Genomic DNA, 24,225 nt, shown 5'->3' on the forward strand with positions numbered 1-24,225 from the left:
AGGGCGGGAGAGAAACTAATGGAGGAGGGAAAGATCAGGAAAGCAACAGAAATGCAGGGAACAGGAGGATGGAGAGATGCAGAAATGAAAGAGGAAAGTGACAATGGCAGTAGTGAAGGAGGCAAGAGAATGAGAAAGGAAAGAGTTAATGACAGAAGTGAAAGAGCAGAGAAACGGACAGAAATGATGGAGATGAAAGTGAAGACGTTCAAAGGCTCCAAGAAGCACAAGTGGATGGAATGTGGTGTTTGCTGATGATTCTGCCTGACTGAGAAGCGATTTAATCAGACACGACCCATTGCTCCAAAAGGTTTAGCACACCTGCTCTGAGTTGTCAAATCAAAGTGGCTAGGACATTGACAAATACAAGTGGCAATAGTATTCAGTCCTGTCTGCCCTCTGTGGGGATCAACATCAGGTCTTACACTGGCCTCGAGATAAACGTTATTTTCTCATCCCTATATATATATAAAGATCACACATTTTGTTTGAAGAAAACTGAGCAGTAGTGAAAATGGGTCATCTCACCTCAGCTCTGCTTTGAAAGGCCATAGAAATGCCATAAAAGGCCAGTGTTGCCAGTCCCTCTCCTCCTTCAGCCTCTTGGGTCGGCTGCATGACCAACATTACGCTCCATTTTAATCCCCAAGTACTGCTGAAGTGTAAAGACTTTGATGTCTTCTGACACACATTTTAGTGCCTCTTAGTGTTTAAATCCACCAGGATTAGTATATTTACATCCTATCAAAGCCACATTCCTAAAGCTGCAGCATCTTTTCCTCAGTTGATGTCTGCAGGATTCATGTCAGCTCCTTTCCCAATAATGATCCTCTGCTGTTTCTGCTCGGCTTACACCAAGGATTATGTCTTCATAGAAAGGTCTTCTACTTTTATCTTCCTGCAGTGAGGGTACAGCAGTTAGTTTATTAATCCCACAATGTGACTTGTGCAAGATCAGAATTTAATGAACCATCAGTTGCAGGACCAGAAGTTAAGTCTGTCATAGATAAATACAATCTCAATACCTTGGTTCAACTCTATTGGCATCAAAACTCCCCATTCTGTGCAGAAAGTACCAGAAAATCTTCTCAGACTTAGCCATTAATGGATGATGTTTTTTGTTTCATAGAATCATACAGCACAGAAGAAGGCCATTCTGCCCATCATGCTTGTGCCGACTCTTTGAAAGGGCTATCTAATTAGTCTCCCTCCTCTTAGTTCGTTATCCATAGCCCTGCAAAGTTTTCCTTTTCAATATATATACAATTCTATTTTAAAAATTACGATTGAATCTGATTCCACCGCTATTTCAGGCAGTGCATCCCAGATCATAAATCGCTGTGTACAAAAAAATTCTGCGCATCTCCACGCTGTTTTTTTTGCACAAATCTAGAATTTTCAATCATTGCTAATTATTTCCGCCCATTTAAAAAAAATGCTCTCAGCCCCGTTTATTGCCCATCCCTAATTGTTTTTATTTGTTCATGGGATGTGGGCTGACAAGGCAGCATTTATTACCCATCCCTAATTTCCCTTGAGAAGGCGGTGGAGAGCCTGTAAGGGGGTATGTCTATGAGGGGGTCAGGTTCCCTTCTGACCAACTTGAGCGGTTCAAATCGCTCCCACTCCCTTGGGTTCTGTACTCTGGATTTATTTGGGGGATGTGACAAAAGTGCAAAGGACACTGGTTTGATGCAAAAGAACTTTGTTTTTATTACAGTCAATGTAATACAGGCTTATTACTCTAGTAAGAAAATACAAGGCCAATCTTACAATTACTCTAATAAAGGACAATACAAGGAAAAGTACAAGGTCAAACTTAAAATCTCTCTAATAAAGAACAGTACAAGGAAAGGTACAAGGTCAAACTTAAAATCACTCTAATAAAGAACCATGCACTACACATTCAAAGGGGGTTACAGTAAATTATATCTCCCACCTCCCAATACCTAATTCTAGCTAGGTTAGACTTCAGGGCAGGCAGGGACTATGCTTACCAATCCTTTTGATAGTTAATGGTAGATCGCGGTTGTTTTTCTCTTGATACCATGTTGACTGTGGTCGGTCGCTGCTGCGATGATGATGTTCTTCCTTCCTTCAGGACTTCGAGGCGAGAGAAGTTAGTTTACCCATCTGGAATTTTTTGAGGATGTTTCCAGTAGAGTGGACAAGGGAGAACCAGTTAATGTGGTGTATTTGGACTTTAAGAAGGCTTTCGACAAGGTCCCACACAAGAGATTAATGTGCAAAGTTAAAGCACATGGGATTGGGGGTAGTGTGCTGACATGGATGGAGAACTGGTTGTCAGACAGGAAGCAAAGAGTAGGAGTAAATGGGTACTTTTCAGAATGGCAGGCAGTAACTGGTGGGGCCCCAGCTGTTTACACTGTGCATTAATGATTTAGACGAGGGGATTAAATGTAATATCTCCAAATTTGCGGATGACACTAAGTTGGGTGGCAGTGTGAGCTGTGAGGAGGATGCTATGAGGCTGCAGAGTGACTTGGATAGGTTAGGTGAGTGGGCAAATGCATGGCAGATGAAGTATAATGTGGATAAATGTGGAGGTTATCCACTTTATTGGTAAATTCAGAGAGACAGACTATTATCTGAATGGTGACAGATTAGGAAAAGGGGAGGTGCAACGAGACCTGGGTGTCATGGTACATCAGTCATTGAAGGTTGGTATGCAGGTACACAGGCGATTAAGAAAGCAAATGGCATGTTGGCCTTCATAGCGAGGGGATTTGAGTACAGGGGCAGGGAGGTGTTGCTACAGTTGTACAGGGCCTTGGTGAGGCCACACCTGGAGTATTGTGTACAGTTTTGGTCTCCTAACTTGAGGAAGGACATTCTTGCTATTGAGGGAGTGCAGCGAAGGTTCACCAGACTGATTCCTGGGATGGCGGGACTGACCTATCAAGAAAGACTGGATCAACTGGGCTTGTATTCACTGGAGTTCAGAAGAATGAGAGGGGACCTCATAGAAATGTTTAAAATTCTGATGGGTTCAGACAGGTTAGATGCAGGAAGAATGTTCCCAATGTTGGGGAAGTCCAGAACCAGGGGACACAGTCTAAGGATAAGGGGTAAGCCATTTAGGACCGAGATGAGGAGAAACCTCTTCACCCAGAGAGTGGTGAACCTGGGGAATTCTCTACCACAGAAAGTTGTTGAGGCCAATTCACGAAATATATTCAAAAAGGAGTTAGATGTAGTCCTTACTACTCGGGGGATCAAGGGGTATGGCGAGAAAACAGGAATGGGGTACTGAAGTTGCATGTTCAGCCATGAACTCATTGAATGACGGTGCAGGCTCGAAGAGCCGAATGAGCTACTCCTGCACCTATTTTCTATGTTTCTATGTTTACAACTGTCGTGTTGGTTTCTCTCCTTGTCTTGATGACATACTCGCAGTATGGCACCTGAGGTAGTAGCAGCCTTGTAGCTACCTAGCAACCACCTAACCTCTGTTGAAAACAGGTGCCAGTTATACGATTTCAGTGTTCTAATCTTGGAGTCAAATCTCTTAAAAATCCTTTGTATAATTTTGGCGGGCTTGGTTCTTCTTTGTAATATTTTGGTGGGCTCGTAAAAAGTTGATATGTTTTGGGTGAGTTGATGTTCGAAAACTGTTTCCTGATGGAAATATTAGTTTGCTAATTGCAATATCCTTTTGTGCTTAGCCTTTCGCATACAGGTTGGATTGGGCCTCTTTGTGATGTATATACTGAAATGGTTGTCCAGACCCATGTTGATGAGTAGCTACCTCTGGGTGATTTTGTGATGTTAATGTCTCTTGTGGGGGAAGGATTTTCAAATACTCATTCCTCCAGACAGGTTAACTTAGTCCTCACACCCAGGTAGCTTCACTTAATTAGACTGTCTCTTGCTAGTTCCGTAGATCCGCCCACAACCTTGAGTTTGTCTTTTAAAATCCAAAATTCTATTAAAGTTCGTAGTTTCTTCCATAAGCACTTTAGTTTTCCAAAATTTTCGGTAGATAGTCCCAAATTAAATTTCCTTTTGAATGAGCCCAAACACGGGGGGGCTTTCTTGTGAATTTTGCATCCCTTCAAGCCACCTTCTTGAACCACTACAGTCCGTGTGGTGAAGGTGCTCCCACAGTGCTGTTAGGGAGGGAGTTCCAGGATTTTGACCCAGCGACTATGAAGGAACGGCGATATATTTCCAAGTCAGGATGGTGTGTGACTTGGAGGGGAATGTGGAGGTTGTTATATCCAGAATAAGGTAATGTGACTCGGTAATAAGGTAAGATAATAAGGTGAGTGAGTATGACCTTAGTCTCTTTATTCTAACTCCAGAGTGTTGGTACAGCATGGGAGACCTGCTTATATACAGTGCTTCCAAGGATTGCTGGGATCCCTTGGGACTCCAACAGATACGCCCTCTGGTGGCGGTAGAATGCTGGTTACATAGGGTTGCATACATAACATCACTCCCTCCCAAAGTCAATAGTACACTTATTTACAGGGTGAGACTGTTAAATCCAGGGAAGAGGCATATAAATTGGCCAGAAAAAAACAGCAAACCTGAGGACTGGGAGAAATTTAGAATTCAGCAGAGAAGGACTAAGGTTTTAATTAGGAGGGGGAAAATAGAGTATGAGAGTAAGCTTGCAGGGAACATAAAAACTGACTGCAAATCTTCTATGGATATGTGAAGAAAAAAAGATTAGTGAAGACTAATGTAGGTCCCTTGCAGTCAGAATCAGGTGAATTCATAATGGGGAACAAGGAAATGGCAGACCAATTGAACAAATACTTTGGTTCTGTCTTCACTAAGGAAGACACGAATAACCTCCCGAAAATACTAGCCGACCGAGGGTCTAGCGGGAAGGAGGAACTGAGGAAAATCCTTATTAGTCAGGAAATGGTGTTAGGGAAACTGATGGGACTGTAGGCCGATAAATCCCCAGGGCCTGATAGTCTGCATCCCAGAGTACTTAGGAAGTGGCCCTAGAAGTAGTAGATGCATTGGTGATCATTTTCCAATGAGAGAGAAAACAGGGAATTATGGACCGGTTAGCCTGACATCGGTGGTGGGGAAAATGCTGGAATCAATTATTAAAGATGTAATAGCAGCGCATTTGGAAAGCAGTGACAGGATCGGTCCAAGTCAGCACAAATTTATGAAAGGGAAATCATGCTTGACAAATCTTCTAGAGTTTTTTGAGGATGTAACTAGCAGAGTGGAGATAAGGAAGAACCAGTGGATGTTGTGTATTTGGACTTTCAAAAGGCTTTATACATGGTCCCACACAAGAGATTAGTGTACAAAATTAAGGCACATGGTATTGGGGGTAATGTATTGACGTGGATAGAGAACTGGTTGGCAGACAGGATGCAAAGAGTGGGAATAAACGAGTCCTTTTCAGAATGGCAGGCAGTGACTTGTGGGGTGCTGCAAGGTTCAGTGCTGGGACCTCAGCTATTTACAATATACATTAATGATTTGGACGAAGGAATTGAATGTAATATCTCCAAGATTGCAGGTGACACTAAGCTGGGTGGCAGTGCGAGCTGTGAGGGGGATGCTAAGAGGCTGCAGGGTGACTTGGACAGGTTAGGGGAGTGGGCAAATGCATGGCAGATGCAGTATAATGTGGATAAATGTGACGTTATCCACTTTGGTGGCAAAAACAGGAAGGCAGATTATTATCTGAATGGTGACAAATTAGTAAAAGGGGAGGTGCAACGAGACCTGGGTGTCATGGAACTATATCAGTCACTGAAGGTAGGCAGGCAGTAAAGAAAGGCAGTAAAGAAAGCAAATGGCATGCTGGCTTTCATAGCGAGAGGATATGTGTATAGGAGCAGGGAGGTTTTACTGCAGTTGTGCAGGGCCTTGGTGAGGCCACGCCTTGAGTATTGTGTGCAGTTTTGTTCTCCTAATCTGAGGAAGGACGTGCTTGCAATTGAGGGAGTGCAGCGAAGGTTCACCAGACTAATTCCCGGGGTGGCAGGACTGACATATGAAGAAAGACTGGATCGACTAGGGTTATACTCAGTGGAATTTAAAAGAATGAGAGGGGTGAGAGGGGATCTCATAGAAGCATATAAAATTATGACAATACTGGAAAGGTAAGATGCAGGATGAATGTTCCCGATGTTGGGAAGTCCATTACCAGGAGTCATAGTCCAAGGCTAAGGGGTAAGCCATATAGGACCGAAATGAGGAGAAACCTTTTTGCCCAGAGAATTGTGAACCTGTGGAATTCTCTACCACAGAAAGTTGTTGAGTCCAGTTCGTTGGATATATTCAAAAGGGAGTTAGATGTGGCCCTTATGGGTAAGGAGGTCAGGGGGTATGGAGAGAAGGCGGGAGTGGGGTACTGAAGTTGCATGATCAGCCATGATCATATTGAATGGCGGTGCAGGCTCGAAGGGCCGAATGGCCAGCTCCTGCATCTATTTTCTATGTTTCTATGAGACGATCTGGGGCTTTTCGCTCCCTAGTCGATTGTCTCAGTACAAATGCAGGTGTGGGTGAGTTGATTGGTTCTTCGCTGGGTTGCTGCGCAGCTGGCCTTGTTTGGCTGCTGGAGATGATGAGTTCAGCTTCGTGGTCAACCGTGATTTCGGTTGCTACTTATGTGTGTGTCGGAGGGTCGAAGTTGGTGGTGCCCTCTTCAGGTTGCTCGTGGCTGTCTGTGAATCGCAGTTTGGTTTGGTCCAAATGCTTTCTGCAAGTTAGTCCATTTGCGAGTTTGACCTGAAACACCCTACTCCTTCTTGGCTATGACAGTGCCAGCAAGCCATTTAGGACCATGTCCATAGTTGAGTACAAATACAGGGTCATTGACTTCAATATCGCGTGACAAATTTGCGCGATCATGATACATGTTTTGTTGATGCCGCCTGCCCTCGACGTGATCATGGAGATCAGGATGGACGAGAGAGAGCCTTGTTTTGAGCGCCCTTTTCATGAGCAGCTCGGCTGGGGGAACCCTGGTGAGCGAGTGGGGTCTGGTGCGGTAGCTGAGCAGGACTCGGGACAGGCGGGTCTGCAGGGAGCCTTCCGACATGCGTTTCAAGCTTTGTTTGATGGTTTGGACTGCCCATTCTATCTGGCTGTTGGATGCGGGCTTGAACGGGCAGATGTGACGTGCTTGATCCCGTTGCTGGTCATGAATTCCTTGAATTCAGCGCAAGTGAAGCACGGCCCATTGTCGCTGACAAGGACATCAGGCAGGCCGTGTGTGGCAAGCATGGCTCGTAGGTTTTCGATGGTGGTAATGGAAGTGCTTACAGACATTATTACACATTCGATCCACTTTGAATAAACACCCACAACAACCAAGATCATTTTGCGTAGAAACGGGCCAGTGAAGTCAACGTGGCTCCCAGACCACGGTTTGGAGGGCCATGACCACAAACTTAGCGGTGCCTTCCTGGGTGCATTGCTCAGTTGAGAGCAAGTGTTGTATTGGCACACGCAAGACTCCAAATCTGAGTCAATGCCGGGCCACCACACATGCGATCTGGCTACAGCTTTCATCATTACTATGCCTAGGTGGGTACTGTGTAGGTCGTGTATGAACGTTTCCCTGCCTTTCTTGGGCAAAACCACACGATTACGCCACAAGAGACAGTCCGCCTATATGGACATTTCGTCTTTGCGTCGCTGGAACGGCTTGATCTCTTCATGCATCTCCGCTGGGATGCTGGACCAGCTCCCATGGAGGACACAATTTTTTACAAGGGACAGTAAAGGATCCTGGCTGGTCCAAATCCTGATCTGGCGGGCCGCAACGGGTGACTTTTCGTTTTCAAATGCATCCATCACCAAGAGCAAGTCTGCAGGCTGTGCCATTTCCACCCCGATGGTGGGCAATGGTAGCCGACTGAGAGCATCAGCACAATTCTCTGTGCCTGGCCTGTGGCGAATTACATAGTTATATGCAGACAGCGTGAGCGCCCATCTTTGGATGCGAGCAGAGGCATTGGTATTGATACCTTTGCTCTCTGGGAATAGCGATATGAGCGGCTTATGGTCAGTTTCGAATTCGAAATTAAGCCCAAACAGATACTGATGCATTTTTTTCACCCCGTAAGCGCATACCAGAGCTTCTTTTTCAATCATGCTGTAGGCCCTTTCGGCCTTGACAAGCTCCTGGACGCCTAAGCGACCGGTAATGTTCCCGATTTGTTTGCTTGTAACACACATCCGACCCCATACGAAGACGCATCTTAAGCTAGCACTAAATGTTTACGAGGATCATACAGAACAAGTAGTTTGTTGGAACATAACAGATTTCGGGCTTTCTCAAAAGCTGGCTCTTGTGATTTTCCCCATACCTAGTCATCTCCCTTGTGTAGCAACACATGTCGGGTTCTAGCAAGGTGCTTAAACTGGGTAGGAAATTAACAAAATAATTGAGGAGTCCCAGGAACGATCGCAGCTCCGTCACGTTCTGTGGTCTTGGCGCGTTCTTGATGGCCTCTGTCTTGGCGTCGGTGGGTCTGATGCCATCTGCAGCGATTCTTCTCCCTAAGAACGACCTCTGGCGCCAGGAAAACACACTTTGAGCGTTTCAACCTGAGTCCCACATGATCTAGCCAACTTAGAACCTCTTCCAGGTTCTGCAAGTGTTCGATGGTGTCCCGACCTGTGACCAGTATGTCGTCCTGGAAAACCACGGTGTGCGGAACCGACTTCAGCAGACTCTATATGTTCCTTTGAAAAATAGCCGCGGCCGATCGAATCCCAAACAGGCATCTATTGTAGATGAACAGACCTTTGTGCCTGTTGATGCAGGTGAGGCCTTTTGAAGATTCTGCCAGCTCCTGCGTCATGTAAGCCGAGGTCAGGTCATCTTCCCTCCTGCCAGCATCGCAAATAGGTCATCTGCCTTGGGTAGCGCGGGTACTGGTCCTGCAGCGAAAAACAGTTAATCATTACTTTATAGTCCCCGCAAATTCTGACCGTGCTATTGCTCTTGAGAACCGGAACAATCGGACTGGCTCACTCCAGCGCGATGATGCCCCCTCATTGCAGCCTGTCTAGCAATCTCGTTTCTCTCGCATCATATATGGCACCGCCCGTGCCTTGTGGTGGCGGGGTCGTGTACATGGAATCAAGTGGATCTGCACCTTCGCCCCGAGAAGCTTCTGATGCCTGGCTCGAACAATGATGGAAACTTGCTCAGAACCTGGGCACATGAGGTGTCGTCAACAGATGAAAGCTCTCGGATGTCGTCCCAATTCCAGCGGATTTTTACAGCCAGCTTCTGCCGAACAGTGTGAGGCCATCTCCTGGTACTATCCATAGTGGTAGTTTGTGCACTGCTCCATCATAGGAGACTTTTACTGCTGCACTGCCAATTACAGGGATCAGCTCTTTAGTGTAAGTTCTCAGCTTGGTATGAATGGGGCTCAGCTTGGGCCTGTGTGCCTTGTTGCACCACAACCTGTCGAAGGCCTTTTTGCTCATGATGGACTGACTCGCATCTGTGTCCAATTCCATGGATACTGGAATTCCGTTCAGTTCAACTTTTAACATGATCAGTGGACATTTCGTGGTGAAGGTGTGTACCCTATACACTTCTGCCTCCTCGGTTTGAGTCTCTAGTTCAGTTTGATCCGCCATGGATCGTTCCGCAACGTGGTGGTTTGCAGGGTTTGCAACTCGCCTGAAGATTTGCTGGAGGTGTCCCATTGTTCTACAGCCATTGCACGCATAGTGTTTGAAGCGGCATTGATGGGCTCAATGATCACCTTCGCAGCGCCAACAAGGTGTTAACTGCCTCACATTAATGCTTGATGGTGGACTCTCAGTCATCTGAGGTCGTGCAGCTGCAGGCGTGTACGTTCTGCCATATGCATTCCTGCCCGAAAACGACATTACTTTGTGTACAGTACTTGCCGAAACATCTTTATGCTGCGAAATTTGTTTGGTGTTGTTACTGGTGGACATAAATGCCTGGGCTATCGTTATGGCTTTGCTCAGGTTCGGTGTTTCAACAGTCAATAGTTTGCGAAGGATAACCTCATGGCCAATGCCAAGCACAAAAAAGTCTCTTAGCATTTGCTCCAGGAATCCATTAAATTCGCAATGTCCTGCAAGGCGCCTTAGTTCAGCGATGTAGCTCGCCACTTCCTGGCCTTCAGACCGTTGATATGTATAAAATTGATACCTTGCCATCAGAACACGCTTCCTTCGGATTTAGGTGCTCCCGGACCAGCGTACACAGTTCTTCATACGATTTGGTTGTTGGTTCACCGGAGCAAGAAAATTCTTTATGAGGCCATAGGTTGTTGCCCAACAGATGGTGAGGAGGATCGCCCTTCGTTTGGCAGCGTTCACACTCTCTTCTAGCTCATTGGCCACGAAGTATTGGTCGAGTCACTCCACGAAGGCCTCCCAATCATCCCCTCCTGAGAATTTCTCCAGGATACCAACGGTTCTTTGCATTTTCGCATGATGATTCATAAAAACTGACTGCAAAAGCTTCTATAGATATGTGAAGAAAAAGATTAGTGAAGACAAACATAGGTCCCTTGTAGTCAGATTCAGGTGAATTTATAATGGGGAACAAAGAAATGGTGGACCAGTTGAACAAATACTTTGGTTCTGTCTTCACGAAGGAAGACACAACTTACCTTCTGGAAATACTTAGGGACCGAGGGTCTAGTGGGAAGGAGGAACTGAAGGAAATCCTTATTAGGCGGGAAATTGTGTTAGGGAAATTGAAGGGATTGAGGCCGATAAATCCCCGGGGCCTGATAGTCTGCATCCCAGAGTACTTAAGGAAGTGGCCCTAGAAATAGTGGATGCATTGGTGATCATTTTCCAACAGTCTATCGACTCTGGAGCAGTTCCTATGGACTGGAGGATAGCTAATGCAACACCACTTTTTAAGAAAGGAGTGAGAGAAAAAACGGGTAATTATAGACCGGTTAGCCTGACATCAGTAGTGGGGAAAATGTTGCAGCGATGTCCTGGGGCTGAGATGATTGCCCTCCTTTGTGCTAGGTGTGACTCCAGCTATTGGAGAGTTTTCCTCCTGATTCCCATTGACTTCAGTTTTACTAAGGCTCCTATGCATCTTATATACTGCATCCACAATAAATCAGTATTAGAGGGGATGGATATTGAGTGCAGTGAGAGGGTCGCTGATCAAGTCAATTGTTCTGTCTTGGATGCTGTTGAGTTTCTTGAGTGTTGTGGCTGCACCCATCCAAGCAAGTGGTCAGTATTCCTTCACACCACTGCGATATTAAAATTCTCATCTTCGTGTTCAAATCCCTCAATGGCCTCGCCCGTCCCTTTCTCTGTAACCTCCTCCAGCCCTACAACCCTCTGAGATCTCTGCATTCCTTCAGTTATAGCTTCTTGCACATCTCCGAATTTAATCGCTGCACCATTGGCGGGGTGATGCCTGGGCCCTAAGCTCTAGAATTCCCTCCTAAACCTCTCTGCTTCTCTACCTCGTTCTCTACTTTTAAGACGCTCCTTAAAACCTCCCGCTTTGATCAAGCTTTTGGTCAGCTGACCTAATATCTCCTTATATGGCACGGTATCAAATCTTGTTTGATAACGCTCCTGCTTTGGGAGCTTTTACCAAGTTAAAGGCACTATATAAATGCAAGTCTTTATTGTCATGTATTCAAGCAGCATTGTAACCCATGTATAATCTGACGTAAGTTGTACACTGTGAAAACAATGACCACTAGGTGGGAGACACTCCTAACCTGGACCTTCAGGCACCGAAAACTGCGCCGATGCACTCAGCAGGCTCCCACTAGCCACCACTGAAGGGGCTACCGAGCATGCTGCTGAGATGGTCATGGCTGTTGAAGCTTTCGGAAGCGAAGGCTCACCTGTGACAGCCCTTCAGATTAAAGTCTGGACAAATAGAGACCCGCTATTGTCTCTAGTCAAGAAATGTGTCCTGAATGGGGACTGGGCAGCCACGTACAAGGCATGCCCTGAGGAATTGAAACCATTTCACAGGCGCAGGGATGAACTTTCGATTCAGGCCGATTGCCTACTGTGGGGAAACCGCGTAGTCATGCCCCAGATGGGCAGAGAGGTGTTCATTAGAGAACTCCACAATGAGCACCCAGGCATTGTCATGATGAAGGCAATTGCCAGGTCACATGTTTGGTGGCCAGGGATAGACGCAGATCTGGAACTTTGTGTTCGCAGGTGCAACACGTGTGCCCAGCTGGGCAATGCGCCCAGGGAAGCCCCCCTTAGCCCCTGGCCATGGCCCGCCAAGCCTTGGCCACGCATCCATGTGGACTACGCAGGTCCTTTCATGAGAAAAATGTTTTTGGTTGTAGTAGACGCCTATTCCAAATGGATCGAGTGTGACATTTTAAATTCAAGCACATCCTCTGCCATGGTAGAAAGTCTACGGGCAATGTTCGCCGCCCAAGGTCTACCAGACGTCTTGGTCAGCGACAATGGCCCGTGCTTCACAAGCACTGAATTCCAGGACTTCATGGCAGGCAATGGAATTAACCATGTCAGAACGGCACCGTTCAAGCCGGCCTCAAACGGCCAGGCAGAACGAGCAGTGCAGATAATCAAACAGGGGATGCTCAGAATCCAAGGGGGTTCCCTAAAAAGCCGCTTATCACGCCTCCTGTTGGCCTATAGATCCCGACCACACTCGCTCACAGAGGTTCCACCCGCAGAGCTGTTAATGAAAAGGACGCTCAAAACCTGGCTATCCCTTATACACCCCACCATGAAAGAAATTGTCGAGAGCAGGCGCCAGCCACAATATGACAGGTATGCGAGGGCGCGATGTATTGATGTAAATGATCCTGTTTTTGTCCTCAACTACGCTGCAGAGCCCAAATGGCTCGCAGGCACTGTGATTGCCAAAGAGGGAAATAGGATTCTGGTAGTTAAACTTACCAATGGACAAATCTGCCACAAACACGTGGATCAAACAAAAAGGAGGTTCAGCAACCCCATAGAAGAAGCGGAGGAAGAACACGATGTAGAGTTCACTCCACCACAGGTGACCGAACACAGGAACCAAAGGGAGGAGAGCCCAGTCACTGTGGGCAGTCCGGATAGGCCTGAGGCACCGCAAACAGCAGACACTCAGGCCAGCGCCCAACAACCGGAGCCCCAACTCAGACGCTCTACAAGAGAGCGTAAACCACCAGAGAGACTCAGCCTGTGATCCCAATAAGACTTTGGGGGGGAGGTGATGTCATGTATTCAACCAGCATTGTAACCCATGTATAATCTGACCTAAGTTGTACACTGTGAGAACAATGACCACGAGGTGGGAGACACTCCTAACCTGGGCCTTCAGGTGCAAAAGGGGAAGCTCCACCCACCTTCATCACTTGAGTGCTAAGGAATAAAGGACAGGTCACAGACTGACCTTCTCTCAAGCATGGGCCTCGTGTGCATTTACACTGTATAGTGAGGATGTATCATTTATTTCTTTCTCCATGTCTGAATGGTCTATGATGCCTGGAGCCGAGCAGTTCTGGTGGAACCCAAACTGAGCCTTGGTGACCCGGCTGTGAGTGATTTCGGTGGCACAGTTGATGACTTTCTGTTGTTTACTGCTGGTTGGGAGGAAGCTGATTGGGTGGCAATGGGCTGGCTGAAATTTGCCCTGCTTTTTCTCATCATTTGTTCTTTGTCGATAGATTTTTCCTTTGTGGGATTATTTGCTGTCTCTCGTTGCTGGTTTTCCTGTTGACATTTTGGCGATTGTTCAAATAAAAATGGCCTTGGTGAGCACGGCAAACCTCATGGGCTTCCGAATGAGCAAATAAATTGAACTCCCTCAAGCAAAAATACATTATTAAAATATAAAAATGGCTTTATTGCTTCTGATCCAAGTGTAAAGTATCACAGGCCATTTTACCTGAGGACTGGGAGAAATTTAGAATTCGCAGAGGAGGACAAAGGGTTTAATTAGGAGGGTGAAAATAGAGTATGAGAGTAAGCTTGCAGGGAACATAAAACTGACTGCAAAAGCTTCTTTTGAGATGTGAACAGAAAAAGATTAGTGAAAACAAATGGAGGTCCCTTGCAGTCAGAATCAGATGAATTTCTAATGGAGAACAAAGAAATACTTTGGTCTGTCTTCACGAAGGAAGACACAAATAACCTTCCAGAAATACTAGGGGACCGAGGGTCTAGCGAGAAGGAGGAACTGAAGGAAATCCTTATTAGTCAGGAAATTGTGTTAGGGAAATTGATGGGATTGAAGGCCGATAAATCCCCAGGACCACATAGTCTGCATCCCAGAGCACTTAAAGATGTGGCCCTGGAAATAGTGGATGCATTGGTGGTCATTTTCCAACACTCATAGACTCTGGATCAGTTCCTATGGATTGGAGGGCAGCTAATGTAACCCCACTTTTTAAAAAAGGAGGGAGAGAGAAAACAGCGAATTTTAGAACGGTTAGCCTGACATCAGTAGTGGGGAAAATGCTGGAATCAATTATTAAAGATGTAATAGCAGCACATTTGGAAAGCAGTGACAGGATCGGTCCAAGTCAGCATGGATTTATGAAAGGGAAATCATGCTTGACAAATTTTCTCGAATTTTTTGAGGATGTAACTAGTAGAGTGGACAAGGGAGAACCAGTGGATGTGGTGTATTTGGACTTTCAAAAGGCTTTTGACAAGGTCCCACACAAGAGATTAGTGTTCAAAATTAAAGCACATGGTATTGGGGGTAATGTATTGACGTGGGTAGAGAACTGTTTGGCAGACAGGAAGCAAAGAGTAAGAATAAACGCGTCCTTTTCAGAATGGCAGGCAGTGACTAGTGGGGTGCCGCAGGGCTCAGTGCTGGGACCCCAGCTATTTACAATATACATTAATGATTTAGATGAAGGCATTGAATGTAATATCTCCAAGTTTGCAGATCACACTAAGCTGGGTGGCAGTGTGAGCTGTGAGGAGGATGCTAAGAGGCTGTAGGGTGACTTGGACAGGTTAGGTGAGTGGGCAAATGCATGGCAGATGCAGTATAATGTAGATAAATGTGAGGTTATCCACTTTGGTGGCAAAAACAGGAAGGCAGAATATTATCTGAATGGTGAGAGATTAGGAAAAGGGGAGGTGCAATGAGACCTGTGTGTTATGGTACATCAGTCATTGAAAGTTGGCATGCAGGTACAGCAGGCGGTGAAGAAGGCAAATGGCATGTTGGCCTTCATAGTGAGAGGATTTGAGTATAGGAGCAGGGAGGTCTTACTGCAGTTGTACAGGGCCTTGGTGAGGCCACACCTTGAGTATTGTGTACAGTTTTGGTCTCCTAATCTGAGGAAGGACGTTCTTGCTATTGAGGGAGTGCAGCGAAGGTTCACCAGACTGATTCCTGGGATGGCTGGACTGACATATGAAGAAAGACTGGATCGACTAGGCTTATATTCACTTGAAATTAGAAAAATGAGAGGGGATCTCATCGAAACATATAAAATTCTGACGGGATTGGACAGGTTAGATGCAGGTAGAATGTTCCCGATGTTGGGGAAGTCCAGAACCAGGGGTCACAGTCTAAGGATAAGGGGTAAGCCATTTAGGACTGAGATGAGGAGAAACTTCTTCACTCAGAGAGTTGTTAACCTGTGGAATTCTCTACCACAGAAAGTTGTTGAGTCCAGTTCAATCAATATATTGAAAAGGGAGTTCGATGTGGCCCTTACGGCTTACGGGATCAAAGGGTATAGAGAGAAAGCAGGAATGGGATACTGAAGTTGCATGATCAGCCATGATCATGGCCTGCTCCTGCACCTATTTGCTATGTTTCAATGTTCCCACCTATTGAGCAGAAATTGTCCATGAGACCAAACTGCAATTGATTTTCAAATTGTTGCCTCATGGTTCGGTAATGATCCCTTCAGTTCTGGCTGTGACCAGTTGAACATGGAATGCTACATTTCTTCGGTTAATTGCTGCTAATTATTTTATAATTTTGCTAAAGATTTACTGTGGAGTTGCACCTGGTTGCTCTGTGTTTCGTGGTGAGATTTACTGTTCAAAACCCTGAACAAAACTCATTGTGGAAACAGCACAAACACATCATGCAATCTGGAGCTTGAGATAGTTCAGATCGAAACAAGCCAAGGAGTTTAACCATTTACATGCCAGGGAGGAATCGACTCAACCTTTGGCAGCCCTTTCAGGGCTAATGTGTTTTTTTTGACCTACTCAGGGCAGTGATGTGAGTGTCGGCCTGCGGTGTGAGTCTCTCGGCTTGCGGTGTGAGTCTCTCGGCCTGCTATGTGAGTGTGTCAGCCTGCGGTGTGAGTGTGTCAGCCTAGGGTGTGAGTGTGTCGGGCTGCGGTGTGAGTCTCTCGGCCTGCGGTGTGAGTGTGTCGGCCTGCGGTGTGAGTCTCTCGCCTGCGGTGTGAGTCTCTCGGCCTGCTGTGTGAGTCTCTCGGCCTGCGGTGTGAGTCTCTCGGCCTGCGGTGTGTGTCTCTCGGCCTGCGGTGTGAGTGTGTCGGCCTGCGGTGTGAGTCTCTCGGCCTGCGGTGTGAGTGTGTCGGCCTGCGGTGTGAGTCTCTCGGCCTGCGGTGTGAGTGTGTCGGCCTGCGGTGTGAGTCTCTCGGTCTGCGGTGTGAGTCTCTCGCCTGTGGTGTGAGTCTCTCGTCCTGCGGTGTGAGTGTGTCAGCCTAGGGTGTGAGTGTGTCGGCCTGCGATGTGAGTGTGTCAGCCTGCGGTGTGAGTGTGTCAGCCTGCGGTGTGAGTGTGTCGGCCTGCGGTGTGAGTCTCTCGCCCTGCGGTGTGAGTCTCTCGCCTGCGGTGTGAGTCTCTCGGCCTGCGGTGTGAGTCTCTCGGCCTGCGGTGTGAGTGTGTCGGCCTGCGGTGTGAGTCTCTCGGCCTGCGTGTGAGTCTCTCGGCCTACGGTGTGAGTCTCTCGGCCTGCGGTGTGAGTCTCTCGGCCTGCGGTGTGAGTCTCTCGGCCTGCGGTGTGAGTCTCTCGGCCTATGGTGTGAGTCTCTCGGTCTGCGGTGTGAGTGTGTCGGCCTGCGGTGTGAGTCTCTCGGCCTGCGGTGCGAGCGTGTCGGCCTGCGGTGTGAGTCTCTCGGCCTGCGGTGTGAGTCTCTCGGCCTGCGGTGTGAGTCTCTCGGCCTATGGTGTGAGTCTCTCGGCCAACGGTGTGAGCATGTCGGCCTGCGGTGTGAGTCTCTCGGCCTGCGGTGCGAGCGTGTCGGCCTGCGGTGTGAGTCTCTCGGCCTGCGGTGCCAGCGTGCCGGCCTGCGGTGTGAGTCTCTCGGCCTGCGGTGTGAGTCAATCGGCCTGCGGTGCGAGCGTGTCGGCCTGCGGTGTGAGTATGTCGGCCTGCGGTGCCAGCGTGCCGGCCTGCGGTGTGAGTCTCTCGGCCTGCGGTGTGAGTCTCTCGGCCTGCGGTGCGAGCGTGTCGGCCTGCGGTGTGAGTCTCACGGCCTGCGGTGTGAGTCTCTCGCCTGCGGTGTGAGTCTCTCGGCCTGCGGTGTGAGTCTCTCGGCCTGTGGTGTGAGTCTCTCGGCCTGCGGTGTGAGTCTCTCGCCTGCGGTGTGAGTCTCTCGGCCTGCGGTGTGAGTGTGTCAGCCTGCGGAGCGAGTCTCTTGGCCTGCGGTGCGAGTCTCTCGGCCTGCGGTGTGAGTGTGTCGGCCTGCGGTGTGAGTCTCTCGGCCTGCGGTGTGAGTCTCTCGGCCTATGGTGTGAGTCTCTCGGCCTGCGGTGTGAGTGTGTCGGCCTGCGGTGTGAGTCTCTCGGCCTGCGGTGTGAGTCTCTCGGCCTGCGGTGTGAGTGTGTCGGCCTGCGGTGTGAGTCTCTCGGCCTGCGGTGTGAGTCTCTCGGCCTGCGGTGTGGTTGTGTCGGCCTGCGGTGTCAGTCTCTCGGCCTGCGGTGTGAGTCTCTCGGCCTGCGGTGTGAGTGTGTCGGCCTGCGGTGTGAGTCTCTCGGCCTGCGGTGTGAGTGTGTCGGCCTGCGGTGTGAGTCTCTCGGCCTGCGGTGTGAGTCTCTCGGCCTGCGGTGTGAGTCTCTCGGCCTGCGGTGTGAGTGTGTCGGCCTGCGGTTTGAGTCTCTCAGCCTGCGGTGTGAGTCTCTCGGCCTATGGTGTGAGTCTCTCGGCCTGCGGTGTGAGTCTCTCGGCCTGCGGTCTGAGTCTCTCGGCCTATGGTGTGAGTCTCTCGGTCTGCGGTGTGAGTGTGTCGGCCTGCGGTGTGAGTCTCTCGGCCTGCGGTGTGAGTCTCTCGGCCTGCGGTGTGAGTGTGTCGGCCTGCGGTGTGAGTCTCTCGGCCTGCGGTGTGAGTCCATCGGCCTGCGGTGTGGGTGTGTCGGCCTGCGGTGTGAGTCTCTCGGCCTGCGGTGTGAGTCTCTCGATCTGCGGTGTGAGCATGTCGGCCTGCGGTGTGAGTCTCTCGGCCTGCGGTGTGAGTCTCTCGGCCTGCGGTGTGAGTGTGTCAGCCTGCGGAGCGAGTCTCTTGGCCTGCGGTGCGAGTCTCTCGGCCTGCGGTGCGAGTCTCTCGGCCTGCGGTGTGAGTCTCTTGGCCTGGTGTGAGTCTCTCGCCTGCGGTGTGAGTCTCTCGGCCTGCGGTGCCAGCGTGCCGGCCTGCGGTGTGAGTCTCTCGGCCTGCGGTGTGAGTGTGTCAGCCTGCGGTGTGAGTCTCTCGGCCTGCGGTGTGAGTCTCTCGGCCTGCGGTGTGAGTGTGTCGGCCTGCGGTGTGAGTCTCTCGGCCTGCAGTGTGAGTCTCTCGGCCTGCGGTGTGAGTGTGTCGGCCTGCGGTGTGAGTCTCTCGGCCTGTGGTGTGAGTCTCTCGGCCTGCGGTGTGGTTGTGTCGGCCTGCGGTGTCAGTCTCTCGGCCTGCGGTGTCAGTCTCTCGGCCTGCGGTGTGAGTGTGTCGGCCTGCGGTGTGAGTCTCTCGGCCTGCGGTGCCAGCGTGCCGGCCTGCGGTGTGAGTTTCTCGGCCTGCGGTGTGAGTCTCTCGGCCTGCGGTGTGAGTGTGTCGGCCTGCGGTGTGAGTCTCTCGGCCTGCGGTGTGAGTCTCTCGGCCTGCGGTGTGAGTCTCTCGGCCTGCGGTGTGAGTCTCTCGGCCTGCGGTGTGAGTCTCTCGGCCTGCGGTGTGAGCCTCTCGGCCTGCGGTGCGAGCGTGTCGGCCTGCGGTGTGAGTCTCTCGGCCTGTGGTGTGAGTGTGTCGGCCTGCGGTGTGAGTGTGTCGGCCTGCGGTGCGATTCTCTTGGCCTGCGGTGCGAGTCTCTTGGCCTGCGGTGCGAGTCTCTCGGCCTGCGGTGCGAGCGTGTCGGCCTGCGGTGTGAGTCTCTCGGCCTGCGGTGCGAGTCTCTCGGCCTGCGGTGCGAGCGTGTCGGCCTGCGGTGTGAGTCTCTCGGCCTGTGGTGTGAGTCTCTCGGCCTGCGGTGTGAGTCTCTCGACCTGCGGTGTGAGTGTGTCGGCCTGCGGTGTGAATCTCTTGGCCTGCGGTGCGAGTCTCTTGGCCTGCGGTGTGAGTCTCTCGGCCTGCGGTGTGAGTCTCTCGGCCTATGGTGTGAGCATGTCGGCCTGCGGTGTGAGTCTCTCGGCCTGCGGTGCGAGCGTGTCGGCCTGCGGTGTGAGTCTCTCGGCCTGTGGTGTGAGCATGTCGGCCTGCGGTGTGAGTCTCTCGGCCTGCGGTGTGAGTCTCTCGGCCTGCGGTGCGAGTCTCTCGGCCTGCGGTGTGAGTCTCTTGGCCTGCGGTGTGAGTGTGTCGGCCTGCGGTGTGAGTCTCTGGGCCTACGGTGTGAGTCTCTCGGCCTGCGGTGAGTGTGTCAGCCTGCGGTGTGAGTCTCTCGGCCTGCGGTGTGAGTCTCTCGGCCTGCGGTGCGAGTCTGTCGGCCTCCGGTGTGAGCGTGTCGGCCTGCGGTGTGAGTCTCTCGGCCTGTGGTGTGAGTCTCTCGGCCTGCGGTGTGAGTCTCTCGGCCTGCGGTGTGAGTCTCTCGGCCTGTGGTGTGAGTCTCTCGGCCTGCGGTGAGTGTGTCAGCCTGCGGTGTGAGTCTCTCGGCCTGCGGTGTGAGTCTCTTGGCCTGCGGTGCGAGTCTCTCGGCCTGCGGTGTGAGTCTCTCGGCCTCCGGTGTGAGCGTGTCGGCCTGCGGTGTGAGTCTCGCGGCCTGCGGTGTGAGTCTCTCGGCCTGCGGGGTGAGCGTGTCGGCCTGTGGTGTGAGTCTCTCGGCCTTCGGTGTGAGTCTCTCGGCCTGCGGTGTGAGTGTGTCAGCCTGCGGAGCGAGTCTCTTGGCCTGCGGTGCGAGTCTCTCGGCCTGCGGTGCGAGTCTCTCGGCCTGCGGTGCGAGCGTGTCGGCCTGCGGTGTGAGTCTCTCGGCCTGTGGTGTGAGTGTGTTGGCCTGTGGTATGAGTGTGTCGGCCTGCGGTGTGAGTCTCTCGGCCTGTGGTGTGAGTGTGTTGGCCTGCGGTGCGAGCGTGTTGGCCTGAGGTGTGAGTCTCTCGGCCTGCGGTGTGAGTCTCTCGGCCTGCGGTGTGAGTCTCTCGGCCTGCGGTGTGAGTCTCTCGGCCTGCGGTGTGAGTGTGTCGGCCTGCGGTGTGAGTCTCTCGGCCTGCGGTGTGAGTCTCTCGGCCTGAGGTGTGAGTCTGTCGGCCTGTGGTGTGAGTGTGTTGGCCTGCGGTGCGAGCGTGTCGGCCTGCGGTGTGAGTCTCTCGGCCTGTGGTGTGAGTGTGTCGGCCTGCGGTGTGAGTGTGTCGGCCTGCAGTGTGAGTCTCTCGGCCTGCGGTGTGAGTCTCTCGGCCTGCGGTGTGAGTCTCTCGGCCTGCGGTGTGAGTGTGTCGGCCTGCAGTGTGAGTCTCTCGGCCTGCGGTGTGAGTGTGTCGGCCTGCGGTGTGAGTCTCTCGGCCTGCGGTGTGAGTCTCTCGGCCTGCGGTGTGAGTCTCTCGGCCTGCGGTGTGAGTCTCTTGGCCTGTGGTGTGAGTCTCTTGGCCTGCAGTGTGAGTCTCTCGGCCTGCGGTGTGAGTCTCTTGGCCTGCAGTGTGAGTCTCTTGGCCTGCGGTGTGAGTCTCTTGGCCTGCGGTGCGAGTCTCTCGGCCTGCGGTGTGAGTCTCTCGGCCTCCGGTGTGAGCGTGTCGGCCTGCGGTGTGAGTCTCGCGGCCTGCGGTGTGAGTCTCTCGGCCTGCGGGGTGAGCGTGTCGGCCTGTGGTGTGAGTCTCTCGGCCTTCGGTGTGAGTCTCTCGGCCTGCGGTGTGAGTGTGTCAGCCTGCGGAGCGAGTCTCTTGGCCTGCGGTGCGAGTCTCTCGGCCTGCGGTGCGAGCGTGTCGGCCTGCGGTGTGAGTCTCTCGGCCTGCGGTGCGAGCGTGTCGGCCTGCGGTGTGAGTCTCTCGGCCTGTGGTGTGAGTGTGTTGGCCTGTGGTATGAGTGTGTCGGCCTGCGGTGTGAGTCTCTCGGCCTGCGGTGTGAGTCTCTCGGCCTGCGGTGTGAGTCTCTCGGCCTGCGGTGTGAGTCTCTCGGCCTGCGGTGTGAGTGTGTCGGCCTGCGGTGTGAGTCTCTCGGCCTGCGGTGTGAGTCTCTCGGCCTGCGGTGTGAGTCTCTCGGCCTGCGGTGTGAGTCTCTCGGCCTGCGGTGTGAGTGTGTCGGCCTGCGGTGTGAGTCTCTCGGCCTGCGGTGTGAGTCTCTCGGCCTGAGGTGTGAGTCTGTCGGCCTGTGGTGTGAGTGTGTTGGCCTGCGGTGCGAGCGTGTCGGCCTGCGGTGTGAGTCTCTCGGCCTGCGGTGTGAGTCTCTCGGCCTGCGGTGTGAGTTTCTCGGCCTGCGGTGTGAGTGTGTCAGCCTGCGGTGTGAGTCTCTCGGCCTGCGGTGTGAGTCTCTCGGCCTGCGGTGTGAGTCTCTCGGCCTGCGGTGTGAGTCTCTCGGCCTGCGGTGTGAGTCTCTCGGCCTGCGGTGTGAGTCTCTCGGCCTGCGGTGTGAGTGTGTCGGCCTGCGGTGTGAGTCTCTCGGCCTGCGGTGTGAGCGTGTCGGCCTGCGGTGTGAGTCTCTCGGCCTGCGGTGTGAGCGTGTCGGCCTGCGGTGTGAGCGTGTCGGCCTGCGGTGTGAGCGTGAAGCTATCCTTTTATTTCTATGGACTCCCCATGAATTGTTGCCCTGCGTTTCCCGTTCAGGTGCTGCCTAACCTGCCGTACATTTCCTGCTCTTAATTCAGGTGTGCAGCTGTAGCATTTGTTTTCTTTGCCTCAGGTACGAAGGGCGAGTGGATCTCCCGGACAACCTGAAGTCCTTGTTCCGACCGGTGGCGATGATGGTGCCCGACTGTGAGCTCATCGCAGAAATCATCCTGTTCTCCGAGGGTTTTAAATCGGCCAAGTCCCTTTCCGGAAAGATTGTTGATCTATATCAGCTGGCCAGCAAGCAGTTATCTCAACAGGTAGGAGCCCAGGCTTCACCTCCACCTTCTGGGAGCATCCTTTCCACTCAATTCTAAAGATTATTGAACCAGTTTCAGTGCAGGGGTGGACTAGACGCTGACTCGGCACTGCCAATTGTGAAGTTACAGAATGCACAACATATACAGAGATGGTTAAAGCTATTTTTGCACAGGAATTAATTGCCTTAAGTCCGTGATTTGCCCCAAAGGCTCTGTAACTCAGCAGGTGACAGCAGCACACAGTTTACTGAAGGACACATTGGCAGCTCGCCCATTCAGACTGCAGCCAATCAGCCAGTACGGCTGGGAGATCACAAACACCCCAGCTTTGATTGCTGAGCAGCGCTGGCTTTGCTCGGCTCAGCCAGAGGGACAGCTGGTGGCTTCCGTTCCCCTGAGCTAGGGAGGGCAAAATCAGCCGGGGCAGGGGACTCGCAGTCTTGATCGCTGTCCAGTCGCCCCTGCTGCAACACGTCTGTGTGTGCGCGCACAACAGGGGAGGGTGTGATCAGGCCTGGCTGTGATGCCTTCCACAGCATAATAGCCAGCTGACACTCACTGACCAGGCTCACGCATGATCAGGAGGGCTTCCACTCAAAAACACTGCCCAGCCTTCTCACATTCATAGAAAGATAGAAATTTACAGCGCAGAAGGAGGCCATTTTGGCCCATCGTGTCCGTGCCGGCCGACAAAGAGCCGCACGGCCTTCGGTCAGCAGTCCTGTAGGTTACATATAAACCTATGAACAATGATGGAAAGGCAAAGTACACCCAGCCCAACCAGTCCGCCCCACACAACTGCGACACCCCTTACAATGAAACATTCTACACTGCACCCCAACCGGAGCCATGTGATCTCCTGGGAGAGGCAAAAACCAGATTAAAAACCCAGGCCAATTTAGGGAGAAACAAATCTGGGAAAATTCCTCTCCGACCCATCCAGGCGATGGAAATTCAGATGTGAACTAACCCGAATCCCGGTCGGTACCACTAGAATGGGATGGGGGGGGCTGTGGTGGGGAGGAAAGTCTGGATCAGATCCACGTCTCCCTGGGGACTGCAGGGAGCATCGTGCGCTCCATCTGCACGCCAGTGAATCTCAGTTGCAACACAACGTCGCAGTCAGTGATGGGGATGGAAGTGTTTGCGTTTCAACAGGCAAGCTGCCAACATGTCCGTCAATACTGTGTGATTCACCAGGAGTATCCGATTGATGTCAGACTCACAGCAGCTGCTTGTTGTGTGGTCTATATTCCAGGGTCCTCTGACTGTAGACAGGTGCCAGAATCTTTGAATAAGTTGCTCTGTCTGAGAGAGGTTGGCTGTGCCTCTAAACTCTGAACTCTGAACTCTGAACTCGTCCTCCTTTCCTGTCTCCATAGGACCATTATGACTTTGGAATGCGGTCCATTAAGTCTGTGCTCGTGATGGCCGGACAGAAGAAGAGAGCAGCGGTGATTAAGTAAGTGCACCTATGTCGACCTAGGTAGTCCCACCCTAATAGTATTGACTGCACCGAGGGACTGGATGACTCACCTTGCGATCAGAGGTTCTCTCACAATGTTTCCAATCTTGACGGGAGCCGTCAGGGTGAAGCAGAGCACAAGGAAGACCATTTTCCCTTTAGAGGGAGAGGGACAGTCTGAGGGCCTTGCCCTGCTCACGGGCAGCCTTACTGGAGCCACAGAGTATCCTTGCCCAGGTGTCGGGGGCAGGTCCATGCCCTTCTCCTGTTTGGAGCTGGATCTCTGGCTCACGGAGGTCAATTCTTGAGAAGCACCATTAACAATATTGTGATTTCAATTATAAGTTTATTTTAGTTGAATTAGATTTTACGTTTAGAATAATACGCCTCAGAAGTTGGCCATTCGGTGTATCGAGTCTGAG

The 24,225-nt window shown here is 51.3% G+C and overlaps 1 protein-coding gene across 1 annotated transcript in view; it reads left to right on the top strand.

Moving 5' to 3' along the window:
- Positions 1–24,225, top strand: part of LOC139266717 (dynein axonemal heavy chain 6-like) — a 580,613-nt gene that overhangs the window by 536,327 nt on the left and 20,061 nt on the right. The window contains exons 34-35 of the mRNA XM_070884303.1: positions 22,152–22,338; positions 23,721–23,800. Of these exons, the coding sequence (XP_070740404.1) occupies positions 22,152–22,338; positions 23,721–23,800 (267 nt within the window). The remainder of the gene's footprint in view (positions 1–22,151; positions 22,339–23,720; positions 23,801–24,225) is intronic.

This window comes from Pristiophorus japonicus, chromosome 7 (genome assembly GCF_044704955.1).
Source record: "Pristiophorus japonicus isolate sPriJap1 chromosome 7, sPriJap1.hap1, whole genome shotgun sequence".
Classification (NCBI taxonomy): Eukaryota; Metazoa; Chordata; class Chondrichthyes; family Pristiophoridae; genus Pristiophorus; species Pristiophorus japonicus.